Source organism: Manduca sexta, chromosome 6 (genome assembly GCF_014839805.1).
Source record: "Manduca sexta isolate Smith_Timp_Sample1 chromosome 6, JHU_Msex_v1.0, whole genome shotgun sequence".
Taxonomy (NCBI): Eukaryota; Metazoa; Arthropoda; class Insecta; order Lepidoptera; family Sphingidae; genus Manduca; species Manduca sexta.
Genome location: NC_051120.1, coordinates 1,730,933 through 1,746,847, shown reverse-complemented (window position 1 = coordinate 1,746,847; position 15,915 = coordinate 1,730,933). Strand labels below are relative to the sequence as shown.

The 15,915-nt window shown below is 36.1% G+C and overlaps 1 protein-coding gene across 1 annotated transcript; it reads right to left on the bottom strand.

Annotated features, from left to right (window-relative positions):
• Positions 1-100: 100 nt before the first annotated feature.
• LOC115440911 (acyl-CoA synthetase short-chain family member 3, mitochondrial) lies at positions 101-13,122 on the bottom strand. Its single transcript, XM_030165416.2, has 12 exons — positions 12,952-13,122; positions 7,906-8,056; positions 7,602-7,746; positions 7,176-7,320; positions 6,753-6,849; positions 5,981-6,180; positions 2,964-3,195; positions 2,421-2,580; positions 1,945-2,092; positions 1,482-1,627; positions 949-1,180; positions 101-639 (listed from the first exon to the last, which is right to left on the bottom strand). The coding sequence occupies exons 1-12, from the start codon at positions 13,055-13,057 to the stop codon at positions 362-364; spliced, it is 2,040 nt and encodes a 679-aa protein (XP_030021276.1). The 5' UTR covers positions 13,058-13,122; the 3' UTR covers positions 101-361.
• Positions 13,123-15,915: the final 2,793 nt, after the last annotated feature.

Below are 15,915 nucleotides of genomic sequence, written 5' to 3'. Positions count from 1 at the left end.
TGTGGGCCGCTTCCTATAGGTCGATCTGGAAATTTTTAGGGGAGGCCTATGTTCAGCAGTGGACATCCTGCGGCTGATAATGATGATGATTATTATTATTATTATCAAGAAGATGTACTTACTACATTATCTTATTTGTTAGATTTTTAAGTAATTTAAATATTATTTTCTATATCTACAGTGCAATATCCGCTTATCCTATAAAATTACAAAATTGACTCTACATTAATCCAGCATTGTACCTCAACTTAAACCTAAGTAGGTAATTAAATTAATTTATATTCTTAAATAATCAGACACATATTTTTTTCCATTTAACAGAATCCACACATTTCTAAAAGTCTCAGAATCACAAATTGACTTAAAATTCTGGATCGGGAGCGTCGATAGCGTATCCGAATTTTTGTAAAGCAATTTTAATTTCTCCGAACACTGAGGGATCCTCTATCGTTGACGGCAGTTTGACCAGCTGAGATCTTGCTAGCTTCGCGATGGCTCCTCGGAGGGCTTTTCCTGATCTAGTTCTGGGAAGTGCGGGAACTGCTACGGCTTTTCTGAAAGCCGCGATTGGCCCAATCAGATGACGGACCAAGGCAATGAGTTCTTGTGTCACTGTGCTTTCCGCTACCATTTCTTCATCTGAAAAAAAATATGGATGTTATCGTGAAATTGCGATATGTAAAATTTAATCTGAAATGGACATCGAATCTACGAACTCTTAGTTCATTTTTTCTTTTTACCGTTGAAGGAAAGACATTTTTGGGATGGGTAAAAGACAACTTTATTTTATAGACAATAAAGGATGACCGCTCATAAATAGGAAATTATAAATTCCACATATTCCTTCGTACCACAATGTGTTCTTATAACACCATAATGACGACTTGCAAGTCGTCATTATGGTGTTATAAGAACACATGACGACCAAGTCATAACACCAATACTCACCATCCTGAGGAGGTCTCATAACATACAGACACAAGGGCACATCTCCTTTCGTAGGATCTGGTGCACCCACCACTACAGCGTCAGCGACCCTTGCGTGCCGTAGCACCACGTCTTCAAGCGCAGCTGTGGATAGTCTGTGGCCGGCCACGTTGATGACGTCATCAGCTCGGGCTACCACCCAAACTGCGCCTTCAGAGCTGATCCAGCCAGCATCTTGGGTATCGTAGTAACCCTGGAAAAAAGTAAATAGTACCTATGAACGGCTAACTTACCTTCAGGTGACCGACTATACTTAAGACTCGCCATAATGACAAGAAAAGTAAGCCGTTATATGAGAGTTAGCCCTGCAATTACATTCAAACAGGAGAAATATATTCCAAAATTTTGGTGGAATGAAAACGAAATTAACATTCTCCTCTTTGGAAGTGGTAGTACCCGTTTCAAAGCCGTGACGTCTTTCTAACAATTTATTATTTTACTTTATTAAAACTTTCATGCATAATCAAACCAATGAGAAACTTTATATTACTTACAGGATATGATTCGAAATAAATGCTCTTGAAGCGTTCATCAGCCTTCCAGAGTGTGGAGGCGAACCCTGGAGGCAGCGGCAGCTTGGCGACCAGCCTGCCAACCTCGCCGGGCTGGCACTCTGTACCGTCTTCTTTCAGTGTACGGACTATTAAAGAAACAGTTTTATAAAACAAACGTCTTATTTTATTATGTAGAAGTGGTTTAATATAGAAAGTGCAATAAGAAACCATGTAATTTTTTCTACACAATAAATCCTGTATGTGCAAAATGATATTTACTCACCGGAATAATACAATAGGAGATTTATTAAGCAATCGGCATTAATACGAATATAATACGAAATGTAACGGCAAAGATGCTACTTTATGCCCAGCGCTACCTATGACACTTTAGAACTAAAGCCCTGAGACAGCTGGTAACTTCTGATACCAAATTAGTCATGCATCCAAACTGTGGTCTTACTGTCATATCCAGGGACGGGATAACCAGCTGAATGTGGTGGTATAGCATTGACTCCATATCCTACGCAGGGTGCCGTAATGGGCGACCCTGTCTCCGTCTGCCACCAGTGGTTCAAAACTGGAACACCGAAGACACGCTCGGCCCATTGCTGAAAAATAAATTATCGTAAAGGACCTAAACGAGAAATAAACAGAGAACATAAACTTATTAAAGAATGGTTTTTAGGCTGAGCTTATAAATATGGATTTTGGAAATAATCTGAGCATTATCAGCACCGTTAATGCCATCGCCAGAGTATTGTGAATGCGTTTCAACCTTTACAAGAAAGATTGAAAAGAGGAAATATGGGTCAGTAAACTTCCAGGACACACCGGTCTTCTCCTCTGTGATGTAGTGGTACCAAGTCAATCGCGTCCTGAAATATCCTAGCAAACAAAACTTTATCGAGGGTCTACCAATGGCTGCAGTACTCTTACCCTAGTATCCTGGTCACAATGCTCGCCAGCAATGAAGACGGTCTTGAGAGACTTCTGGCAGTACCTCCTGGAGTACTTGGCGTTGGGGTCAGCTCGCTTTAGCACTCTGAATGCTGTAGGGATCGTGAAGATGGCGTTGACGCGGTGTTGCTCAATGATCCTGGGTAGAAGAAGGATGGTCTTAAATATTAATTTTAATAAAGGTCCACTAGCCTTAATATAGTTCTCATGCTAAGTTTAGACTAGCAAGTTCTTATATTAAACAAGAGCTTCAACTTTTATAGTTGTATATAGATTCAACTTGCTGAATGTCCAAAATTTGCAGAGGTCAGCTTGCCGTGATGTTTGCGCTATAGAAATTAATTGCGGAACTCATTTTTGTAACGTTTTTTGCTTCTTCTTTAACTTCTTATAGTCTTTATCATCATTGCTTGGGTTGTGTTCAGCGTTATTAACTTATTCTAATTTACTATATCAGCAAACCTTAAAAGAGTTATTGGACGCGAAGCAATAGATAGAATACATAAAAAAATCACAACCTACCTAAAATATTGGCCAGGATCTGGAGTGCGATCGGGCTTTCCCTCATACAGCACTGAAGTCATACCAGCTAGCAGCGGGCCATAGCAGATGTAGGAGTGACCCACAACCCATCCAAGGTCTGAAGCCGCCCACCACACGCCTTTCTTCAGCCCGTATACCGCCTTCATTGACCAGCAAAGCGTGGCAGCGTGCCCGCATGGTCTTTGCACGCCTTTGGGCGTGTCTGTTGTACCTGGTAACAAAAGGACATTGTTTTTATAGTTCACTATTTAATTTTAGTGCAATTATCATAAAAGAGAATGAATAAGCCTTTTCTAGATAATAATACTGGCAAAAAATAATACAGAATAATGAATGGGAAATAAAATTAAAACCTTTATTAAAACTGAATAAACACTAATCATGCCATTATCCCCGAAGGGATAGGCAGGGGTACAACGAGGGCACCCATTTTTGTCATGTGTATTGCGTCCCATGATGAGAGCCTTTCGCTATTTCTGATGTAAATTCCAGACCCCGCGTTGATACTGAGCAGAAAAACCCAATATCACTTTGCCCGTCCCGGACTTCGAATTTGGGACCCCAGAGTACCGGTCGTACAGCTCACGCAATACAAATACGCCACCGAAGCAGTCCTTGTTAAAAAAAAAATGAAAAATCCCTAATAAAGGGAATTAGCCAACTGTATAATTACGGTGTGTATTACTATAGATTAAAAATAGACGAAGAGATTAAATAGCAAATTGCAGTTTTGTTTTGAAAGTAAATCATACGAAGTATAAGGTGTAGCAAATAGAATATATAATTATAATCCATTTTGACCCTTTTTATAGCGTAAGTGATATAGAGAACCAAAATAATTTCTCCCTCTATTTATTTAAGGGCAAATTGACGACGTTACTGATTCTAATAATCGTATATCTAGTTCTTTATTCGAGCCACCCACCATAATTAAACACAATTAATAGTGTCTGCATATCATAGAGAATAGTAATTATAGAAAATGGTAGTATGTACGAATCACATTTTAAATTATGAGAGGTTCAATTCATTTTTTTTTTTTTATAAACGTGAATAAATTATAAAACTAATTGAATTTTATTTAAAACAACTGAAGCCGTGTCTAATTAGGCTATGATTTCAATAAACAACTGCAGTTATAACACAATAATTAGCGGTGAGAACAAAAACTCTACATAAAAATGTTAATAATTACCTACTTAATTAATTATTATGTTTTTATTTTCTTTGAATGACTAGACGAGCTTGTCGTTCACCTGATGGTAAGCGATACAACCGTCCATAAACAGTAGAAACACTAGATGGTTTTTCTACTGTTTGAATTACAAAGTATTGTTTGGTTTTCCACTACGCTCGCCATCCTGAGACATGAGATAAGTCTTATTATGTCTAGTAGTTACACTGGCTACAATGTACTTCAAACCAGAACATAACAGAGACTAAACACTGCTGCTTGGCGGCAAAAATAAACATTGTGGTGGTGCATACTCAGGCGGACTCTCACATATAAAAGACCTACCACCAGTAAAGTAAGACGATATTAGTACGATGAGATAAGAATTATAATAATTATAATCGGAAGCTGTTAATTCTACGTTTTGATTTATGATGCACCATGATTGCTCGAGCAGATCAATTTATAGATATTTATTACCTTTATGTATAGTATATAATATTTGTCTTATAATGAACTGAATCAAAGTGAAAAACAATAAAACAATGCTACGTGAAATGTAGGTAATAAAAACATTACAAAGTATAATTGTCATTGAATGCTAAGTGTGTCCGGGTCGTTTTACAATAACATTGTAGTTAATTAATAGTCAATAACAACGGAACAGTAAAACGAGATTTTTAGTTGAATTCAAAAACTCATAGAGTAAATACGACGCATTGGTTCAAAACGAACAATGTATTGGATTCAATAAGAACCAAAATGTAGACCAATAATATTACCAGATAATTATCAATATTAGTAATATTATTGGTCTACATTTTGGTTCTTATTGAATCAAATACATTGTTCGTTTTGAACCAATGCGTTAAAGCAAAGTTGATGAATGAATGAGTTGGAACATTTATATCATGCTCATTACATAATTGTGAGCGGGGCTGGCCTTAGTATACTTACATAAACAACCCAATGACAAAAATTCGGCGCCCCTTTTTTCAAGTCTCAACATATTGAGAAACTTATCTAAAGTGTATTGATGTTCAAATCTGACTAAAGCCTAATTTAGACGGATCGATAATACACAAATTTGAAGAGTCAGAGGTGCAACTTGACGTGCAACTGTGGACATGCTTCTCGGCAGACCCTTTCAATAACATCTAGACTCATCACTTTTAATACTAGTAAATATCCGTGGCGAAGCCTCAATACAACCTAATTTCTACCGGCTTCCCTGTTAGGTTTATTTACGTTCGTCATAGGATTTTTTTTTCGGTTCGGGTTACCCTTTGGAAATTTCCCCCTTCCCCATTGCCAAATATTAATAATTTTTTCCTAAGGTATAAATTCCACTAGAAAATAACTCTAGCTACGCCATGTTAATGTACGTAGAGAGGTCACGTTCATTGCAGGTCGTTGTTTTTTTGGCTTCAATAAATTATTACTAGTATACTATTAATTATACAAATATATTATTGCAGTTTTCCTGCTATACGTCAATTATGAAGATTATTTTGTTATTTGTTGTAACTTGCTTGTTTATTATTATTATACACGTAAAACTCAAAAGTTAATAAGATGTCTATCAAAGTTGCAACGAAAACTAGTTACCTTAGTTAGCTTTTGTTCGTGGTTTTACTCAGCCCTCAGGTTAAATTTTGTTTATGAAAAATATTTAAAAATGTAGCTTTTGTCTTTCCGTGGGACTCCAGATTACTAAAAATCTATTTAATCAAATCGATTTAGTAGTTAAAATGCATTAATTTCACCACATTGGTTCAATACTTAATATCTAAATGGTAACAAAAGAAGATTCATTGTTTACCTGAAGTGTAAAGAATATACAAGGGCTCATTAGCTTCCACGGAGACACAGTCCACTGGCTCAGCCTCTAGCGCCTCGTCCCAGGAGATATCACGCTCTGGCTCCAGGATGCACTCTAGCACCCGCCTTCGCTGGAAGATGATGCAACTCCTGGGCTGATGCGAACTCTGGCATAGCGCTTCGTCTAGGATATCTTTGTATCTAAAGTAAACATACATTATCATAGGTAATGGTAATCGTCTGGATAGGTAACACCATGTCTATTTCGATCGTCAAGTAGCAATAAACATGGACTGTTGTGTTGGCGTAATGGACATTATAACCAGCGTAAATACTGTTAATATTGAGACAGTATCTTACGTCTCAAGGTGAAGAGCGCGCTAGAATGAAAACCACGCGGTGGTTCTTCGGCACAGTAGGGGCGACTGTGGACTTCCTCCGACGTAAGTGTCTAAGTTCTCGTCCGCAGCCGCCCTTAATACTACAAGTCACACCGATTGCATGCCCATGCACGGGGAGATATTTGTCGCGGCCTAGGCACACAGTTCAGTGTGATTGCCAAATTCACATTGAGGGCTCGCGAACGTTTCCTGGCCTTCTCCCCTCCACTCATCCTAAGAGGGTTCCTTCTCCTTCCACCACACTTTCTTCCCCAGATATCCCCTAACTCCTTCCAACTTTCCTCTACGGTTCTACAGTCGCTAAGCCGGGGATTCCAGTGTCCCATTCGCGGTTTACACCATACACCGTCCGATACTCAAAAAAATACTAACCTGACAATCTTGTTAGGCTCGACTCCACAGCTGGCTGCTATGATGACAGTCGGTTCCGCATGTTCTATTCGCGTGCGAAGTTCTCTTGCAGCAAAACCTTCAAGGTGACGTAATCAACGTATACATAATGTAATTTGTTATGTTATTTTCTGAACTATAATACAGTATTAAATGCGAAAGTTGAACCAATTTTTATGATATTTTGTATAGAGATAGAAGAGGTAAGAGAAGAGTAAACTTGTAGGGTGTGAAACTGGGATAAAAGTTATTATGGGGAATCAGTTCTCCAGGAAAGTATATAAAAATCGTAATTTCTATTCCCATGTACTTTTAGTAAGAAATAAAGAATGTTTTTTCTTATGAATAACTATTATTAAATGATTGAAAAATCAAGCTTTAATTTAATAATATCTGATACAATACCTCCAAAAACAACAGAGTGTATGGCGCCTATCCTGTTGGTGGCTAGCATGGATATGATTGCCTCTGGTACGAGAGGCATGTAGATAAGGACCCTGGAGCCTTTGGTAACCCCGAGGGATGCCAGCTTGCCCGCCAAGCGTGACGTCTGCGAAGAAAATTAACAGTTTTAAACGAGCAGTTCTGAAAATAGCTTTAATCTTTGCCATTAATTAAATAACTTGAGATTATTATGATAAGTTCGTCCTCTATTAGATGGACCCTGACTCCTGACAAAGCGTCCATACAACACGATTCCTACCCGCTTCCCTTTTATATTTACTTACGTTTGTCTTAATTTTTGTTTTCTGTCCAATTGGCCGCGATATGCTAATTAATTTTTGTTACTCGGGTCACCTTTCGAAATATTTCACCCTTCGTCATACTCACCTGTTCTTTGAGCTCAGCGTAGGTGATCTTCCTCACGGTGTCGGTGAGCGGCGAGTCTTGGACGAGCGCCACTTGCTCGCCACGGCCATTTGCCACGTGCCTGTCTACTGCGTTGTAGCATACCGACATCTCTCCACCTACCCACCTGCGAACGTATAAGGGAGTTCTATCATTTATATTTTTACACTAGTCAAATATAAATAGAGCACAAAAAAAAATTACAGTCGAATTGAGAACCTCCTCCTTTTTTCGAAGTCGGGTGATGATGGGTTCACTTTGCCATGTCCGTATAAAAAAAACCTACCATTTTGTAAACGGTGGATTGGTGTTGTCCAAGACGCGGTCCCAGGGCTTCGTCCACTCCAACTCCTGCGCAACTTCCCCCCAGAACTCCTCTGGGTTGGTCAATGAGCGATTCAGTGCCTTCTGGCATTCCGATGTGATGCCACTCTTTCCTGGAATAATGTTTGTTGTTATCCTGTGCGAAGTGTTACTATATTTATTAATTAAGCCGCGTTTTCTGAAATTACCTGTTCAAATAAAAATTCAGACCATGGTACGCAGACATTTTAGGGAAGCTTTCAATTAGAGAAAAAGGTTTGACCTATTACTTATTAGTTCAGTAAAAACTACCAGGAATAAACTGTGTACTTTTTTATTATTACAAATTTTGTACCTTTAAGACAATAAAAGAGAAAATGCCAACAGTATGACATAAAAAAATACTGTTTTAAGATGCAGTAGTTTTTTTTTGTTTGTCGTTTCCATCAGCATTTATATTTTTTTTTTTTACTTTTGATCATTAAGCAAAACATTTATAATCTACAATAAAAAATCACGTGAACTTTTACGTACAGCACATGACCATTTAATTAAAATAATATGCTATTCATGAATTCAGAGAGCATGGGAGTCGTGAACAATAATATATTTACCAAAAAAATTACAATTGTCACGCACGTGTTTTAAATCAACATAAAAAAAACGGAGCTAAAATAACTAGGTGCCTATGTTCCGGGTATAATTTCTCAGGCTGATCCCGGAACGCGCCACACTTATGTGGGTCACTATGGTGTGTTTTACACCTTGTGTATGGTGGTCGCTATCCGAGCGGATACAAAATTTTGTTGGTTGTAGGATATATTTTAAATCCGTCCGGATAGCGACCACCTTACACAAGGTTTAAAACCCGCCGTAGTGGCCCACGTAAGTGTGTCGCGTTCCGGGATCAACCTGTGTATATCAAGTTCTAACAGGCCGGCATAATTGTGTCGACTGCGAAGAGATCAATCTCTCTCTCTCGTCAGTCGACATTTTATTGGACCCCACTCCACTTACCATCAGTTGCAGTGGGTTCAATCAAATTAACTCATTTGTAAGCATGTCAAAAAAACCTTTGTTCTGATAAGTCAATTTTTGTAATGGATCATTAAAACGGATTGGGATCTTTTACTGAAAATGGTGGTTAGTTGAGCTGGCATATTATAACCTATGTTACTTCCTAAACTTTTGTTCTAAAAATTCTTATTTATAACACTAAACCCAGTGCCAAATATGGAACAAAAGTTCCCATTATAACTTACCAACATTATTAAAATCTAAATTCACTTCACTGGATAACTCCTTCGCCCCTTTCAAAAAATGCAATTTTATACCACATATTTGTTCTATTTTATCGTAGATATTACTCATATGATGAATATTACGGAGCGACATTATTTCTTAACAAGCTGGTTTCAATAAAGCTGAACACAATAATGAGATAAATTCAATCTTATTATGAATATATTGCGCTTGAAGACTACCTACTAGGAGAAAATTTAGAGATCCACGTTTAAATAGAAAAACCATTACATGCATATTTGTTTTCAACAAAGATGTTACTGTTAGTTATCTTAGAGCTCTTTGGATTGAAACCAATTTCGAAACTCCTGATGGTAAATGGCATGAATATCCATAGGTGTATATAATATATTATGTATACAATGGTAAAAAAACTCGAACTTTGAGTTACAAAATGCGTGGCGTGTAATTCCTTACCCGGAGAACTTAGTCAAGTTACAATATTACACTGACTATCTTTTAAAATTTAAATTCTTATATAACAATGCTTGCGGCTTGGCGGTAAAAATTAACATTGCAGTGGCAGCCATTTTATTGCACATACTTTAGGCCCTCCCCCGAGCAACGGTCTTAAGCAAACATTTACGGCATTTAACATATACCTCATTTTAATTTTGAAATGAATGAAACAATATCCACATATTTGAAACAATAAAAACAAAGTTCTAATATTGTAGGAATATTATGTTTTTTTTATATATACCTATATTACAATTCTTGAACATATAGCTTTGGAAAATACGGTAACCTCTTTATTAAATAAAAATATCTTTAATTGCAAACAGCATGTTTTTCCATTAACAATATTTTTTAATTAAGTTAGTAATTACACATCCTCTTTTACAGATGATTTATGTCACAAGCATTTTCCGTGAGAAGTCAACATAAAGCAGTATTAGTAATTTTTTGTTGTGATTTCTATTGCATTTACCTATATACTTATTTTTAAGAGTCATTTGATCTTTCTATTGTTCTTACGTCTTCAAAAAAAAAGTGTCGGAAAAGTTGGTGTCCCACATGTGGGCCATTCGGACTACAGAAAAAACTGTTATTCGTTGTTTTTTTATAAAACTCTTTATATTTTTTCAAATATTAATGGTATGTGTATAGCTTTTAAATACTCCTGTATTAAAAATATTGTTTTATCTTCAACTTCGAAGATGCTTCTGCATCCTCTCATGAAAACTCTTTAAAACAAAATAGGATATGTTTACTTTTTTGTTTGGGTTCGATTAGATATGTTTATAACTAACAAAAAAGCTAAAAATAAAAACGTTTTTACAGAAAAAAATAGACTCCATAAACACTACAATTCATGAAAAAATATTGAATTTTATATTATACGCCTAGAATTATTTCAAACACAAATTCATGTTTTTATGTTTTTGCGGATATTAAATATTTTTGGAAGTCAGTGTATAATTTTAGACGATAGGTACCTACATGATGAGAGGTACCGTCTTGTCATAGGGAACATTCCAAAGATAAAACTACGTTATACTTTATTACGAAAAATACTCCTACGCATCCGCAATTAAAGACTACAACAATATGGTTAATAGGTACTTCAACCCTAATTAGCATCATAAATAGGACTTATTTCAAACAGAAGTATTTGAAAAACCATACAAGATTTAAAATAGGTATTTGATCTCATATCTAACTTTTTTATTATCAATTTATATCTTGTATTTAAATACAGTTTTTTTCTTATCTTAATTTTCGTAAATAGTAAATTTAGTAAAATGTTTGTACTAAGTAATTTACCTATGTATTTATTACATTAAGACGTCTCATCAAAGAGACAAATCTGAACGCAAGGTTAAAAACATTTGGGAGCATGACACAGACCTCGTCGTAGAAAAAATAAGAGTAATATTTGAATTGTTTATTGTAGAGTCGATTCCGCATTTTAATTTCATTAGGGCATAGGTTTATGGGAAGCAATCTAGACTTAATGTAATTTAGTGTTTAAGTATTTTTGATTAATGATTGTGTTCTGTATTACGCCTTTCGTTAAATAAATAAATAAAAGTTAGATGGACGGTTTATGAACTAAGATCTAACGTGTGATACTCGATATAGAGCCTGGGTTGTTTATAACGTGCTTCTCTACCTCGAATAATAAGACATGGCCATATATAATGAGCATATAGACTGAAATTATATTTATAGTTAAGTTAGGATTTACCTATAAATATATCTTATAAATTAATAAATAATTGGCAAAATAAAAAACAAAATTAGTTTACTTTCGTATATTCATTGTAGAAGTTTGTCCCTATTGTAAGAAGACAGTTTTTATATCAATATCATACATCTATTTATGTATATGGAAATTCATACATCTATCTATATCTATGTGAACTCTAGTACTTGTGTATAAATGGCGCCTATAACTGGTTTCGCATTAATATGGGTGTGCGACAGGGATGTTTAGCATCTCCATGGCTGTTCAACCAATTCATGGATACCTGTCAAGGATATGAGAGAGTGACTACAAGCTGAGGATGAATAAGGTATCAATTCATTGTTTTCGCTGATGATCAAGTAATTCTTGCGTAATCGGTGGAAGGGTAACAGAAATTAAAGATAATTATGGATGGTGCAAGGAGGTCCGTAGCTACTACGTTGGCCGGTATTGGTACTCCCTGCTAGTCTAATTCCTTGCCAACTAATAAATTGATGTCGATTTAAGCGGTTTAATAAACAAATTATGGATGGTGCTTTTAGGAGAAAGGTTATGAAAGTAAATTTTAGTAAGACGAAAGTAATGGTGTTTGAAAGGAACAATAGCATGACAGAATGCAATATTGTAGGTAATCCGTAATGACAGGCTACAGCAAGTAAGAGAGTTTGAATATCTAGGTTGTGTTTTCACAAGTAAAATCACTATCATATCAACAAACGAGTAAGTGCAGGAAATCGGGTGAATGAGGCGTTGCACTTCTTATCGGTAGCCGCAAGGAGGCTAAAAACGCACGACTGGCTTTCTGTAGAGGAGTGTTATTGCCCACTCTGATGTATGGTAGTGAAAGTTGAGTGTGGCAGAAAAATCATGAAAGTAAAATTAAGCAGTGGAAATGAGAGCGTTAAGAAGCTTGTGTGGCAGTGGCGAAGGGTGAAATATTCCAAAAGGTAACCCGAAGCAAAAAAAATGCCTTAACATATCGGCAATTTAACAGAAAACAAAACTGAGACACCCGTAAATAAACCTAAAAGGGAAGCCGGAGGGAATCGGGTTTATTGACGCTTCGTCATTGATGTGTGGGTGACTTTGAATGATAGAGTGCGGAATACTACGGTAAAGGATATGTTTGGAGTGACAGAGGATGTAGTTACTAAAATTGAGAAAGGTATACTGAGGTGGTTTGGGCATTTGGAGAGGATGGGATGATAAGTAGACTGACAAATAAGATATATAAGGCGAATATGGATGGAAGAGCCGGTAGGGGTCGACCGCACCGAACGTTCGAATGTCAGATCTGATATTTTTAATAAAGGCCAGGTTAAAATTACCCTGATCCGGCGGGAATGCATGAAAAAATTTATGAAGGTGGAGGAAGCGTGAGAAGTATGCCAGAATCGTGTAAATAGTCAATCCATAGTCTCTGCTTACCCCTATGGGATAGAGGCGTGATTTATGAGTATCTCGAACATATTCGACCAGAATATAGAGGTAAACAAAATCAAACCTAAAACTATTCCCAAATAAAATTCATATTACCATAACTCTCGATATCCGCAGCAGTCACAAATGTTTTCTTTTTCAACTCCTCTATCGACGCTTCGAACTTGTTCTCTTTCCTAGCAGGTTCACTGGATTGGTACATTTTGCAAATGTCCGCAATACTCAACACTAATGTATCTGTTTATAGCTACCCGAAGTCGTCCACAGTTTAGCCCGTAATGGAAACATTGAGTACCGTACAAACATTATTATTCCTGTATACATAATGATGAGGGACCTTCGACCTGTTTGAATTATTAAATATACCAATGAAAAGACTGACGCAGACAATCGGTGGTGATCGCGATCTCCTATACGTCAAGTATAGTCATGTTAATGATACTTAAAATATGGTCTTTGGGTTTTAAGGTTTATTTTTAGAATTTTAGATCACCAGACAATGTTAGGAAAGACTGTGTTAAATACAAAGCTTGGATTTTGTAAAAAAAAATATTTTGTATGTTTAGAACTAAATCATAATTGGTTCTTCTATTTGGTAGTTACCTTGGCAAACAGGAACAAAGATCGATGTGTTTAATTGATACAATCCTTCGTTTTGTATTTGGGTTTGAATAATTATGAAGGAAGGAAGTGTCGTTAAACATTCTTTACATAGACTACAAAATAGATTATTCTAGAAACTTCACTCTAGGCTGTTGACAAGACGTGTTTAAATTGAATTATATTTGGTAAATGACCCAATATTGTGATAGATATGACACGAAAATGTTCTTCATTTTGGAAGAATGACGCGTATATCTATTTTACTTAGATTTCTTTTGTTTACGCGAATGTTAGAAATTAAAATAAAACTATTTCCCAATTAACCTTCGTGGTCACGAAGGCTGAAAGGACTTTGAAACGTCGGTGGAACATTATAATATAAAAATCGCAATAAAATTCGTAAAATAGTTTTATTTTCATGTCTATTTTACTTTTCAGACTGATATTTAGGAAGTCTGTTTAATGGTCTCATCATATTAAATCTTTAAGCAGTGTCTTGCGCGTGCAGGGGCCAAGCGCTTGCAAGGGACTCAAAGAACATATAACATGACTTGCCTCGACATTTGGGTAAAAGGCCTTCGCAATGATAAGCCTCTCAGAGTCGGGCACTAGCTAGGAGCGCAACTATATTTGAATTTCTGATATATGCTGTTCCATTGGTCGTAAAAGATATCTACATCAAGGTCCAACATGCCTAAAAAAAGTATATATAATAGAAATATTGGGAAAAAAATGAAATTGTGTTTATTATTTGTTGCATATAAAAATTGTTTTATAATAGTGCTCTTTTATGAAACTCATGAGTTATGAACATATGAGATACGCCACCATGGCAAGTAAAAATAACATGTGAAAAAATGGTGGTAGGATATATTTTATATCCGCCCGGATAGCGACCACCGTACACAAGGTGTTAAAACCCGCATAGTGGCCCACATAAATATGTCGTGTTTCGTACACAGCCTGTATATATCTGGTTCCAACAGGCCGGCATAATTGTATCGACTGTCGACGGGTAATCACAGTCGACATTCGATTGTACCCCACTCCAATTACCATCAGGTGCAGTGGGGTAATTTCCGTACATGCATATAAAAAACATAAAAATTCAAACTTTTACATGTCAATACACTGCATTATCTCAAGACATTAGACGTTTAACTATTTAACTTTAGTTTAACTGGCTACGATAGTTCAAAATTCAAACTGATTACTGGATCACAATCGAGTATTTAATGTTGCATACTGCAGCTTAGTGCCAGAAATAGACATAGCACCAGTGCCTACCTGCACAGACTCCTCCAGACCTACTACTCAGTCAAATTCGGTACGAAATAAGTAAATTCATATTTTGTAAGGTGGATGCACCATGGCAAGCAATGCACTTTGTAAGGCCATTTATTAAAAATACGTATTAATTAGCGTGCGATGACTTTTTGATGTTATTTTGATTGAGGTCCCTCGTTTTGATGATTTCCTTTGTCAGTTAATATTATAATTCGATCACACGACGTATGATTTCTAGTAAATAAACTATTATTTGTTTTATTTTTTTTAGTATGGAATATATAAGACTTATTTTCGCTACTAAAGAAAACAGAAGATATATTTCTAGTTTAGTTAAAATCACCACTAGTTTTTAATTACCAAAATTAAAAAATGCTTTATCTGCTGCCGTTACTGAATCCACATTTTACAAAAAAGTCATAGATATGCGATGTCATAATGACCGCTAATATAGGTAACTTTGGTTAAGTCACATTGATTCGTATTCTATTTTTGGCGTTCATTGGTCAATTTATATACAACTTGATAGTTTGTACTATCTCTAGGTAGTATTTAATAATTGATGAACGTCAATCCGACGTGTAATTTATACTTATAGTATTACCCCCTTATTCATAGACGTTATTTATCTAAGCTCTGTCTTTGGTGTCATAACAAGTCTGTTTCTCAGTGCTGACGGCATGGCAGCCTTCGTAGTGCGTTGACATAAGGCCGTTGTGATTGGCTCATATTAAGATACAACTCGAATATATTTGGCTGTCAGATAAATAAAGCGGAACAAACAGCAAGCCGTCAGGCAAACGAAGCGGCGAAACAGACTTGTTATAACAGCAATGCCCCGTCCTTTGATAAATAACGTCTATGAATAAGGGGGTAGTTTATTACTTTCTTCGTGTTGTGTCCATAATTTTATGCAGGATTTATGAACATTTTAACTCGTCATAACTTTGTCAAAAATGCGTACTGAATATTTATATCTTGCCTCTTCTACAAAACCCCTTTTTGGTTATTAAGAACTAATGCTGTATTTTATAAGTTACAATAAAAAAATACGTTTTCCACCATGTTTCTATTTATCGAGTAAAATAATAATTTATTTGTTAGGGTGGCCTTCCAATTTTTTTTCCTGGCAAGGGCTGGCTAATACAAACATACCGGACTTTTGGGTGA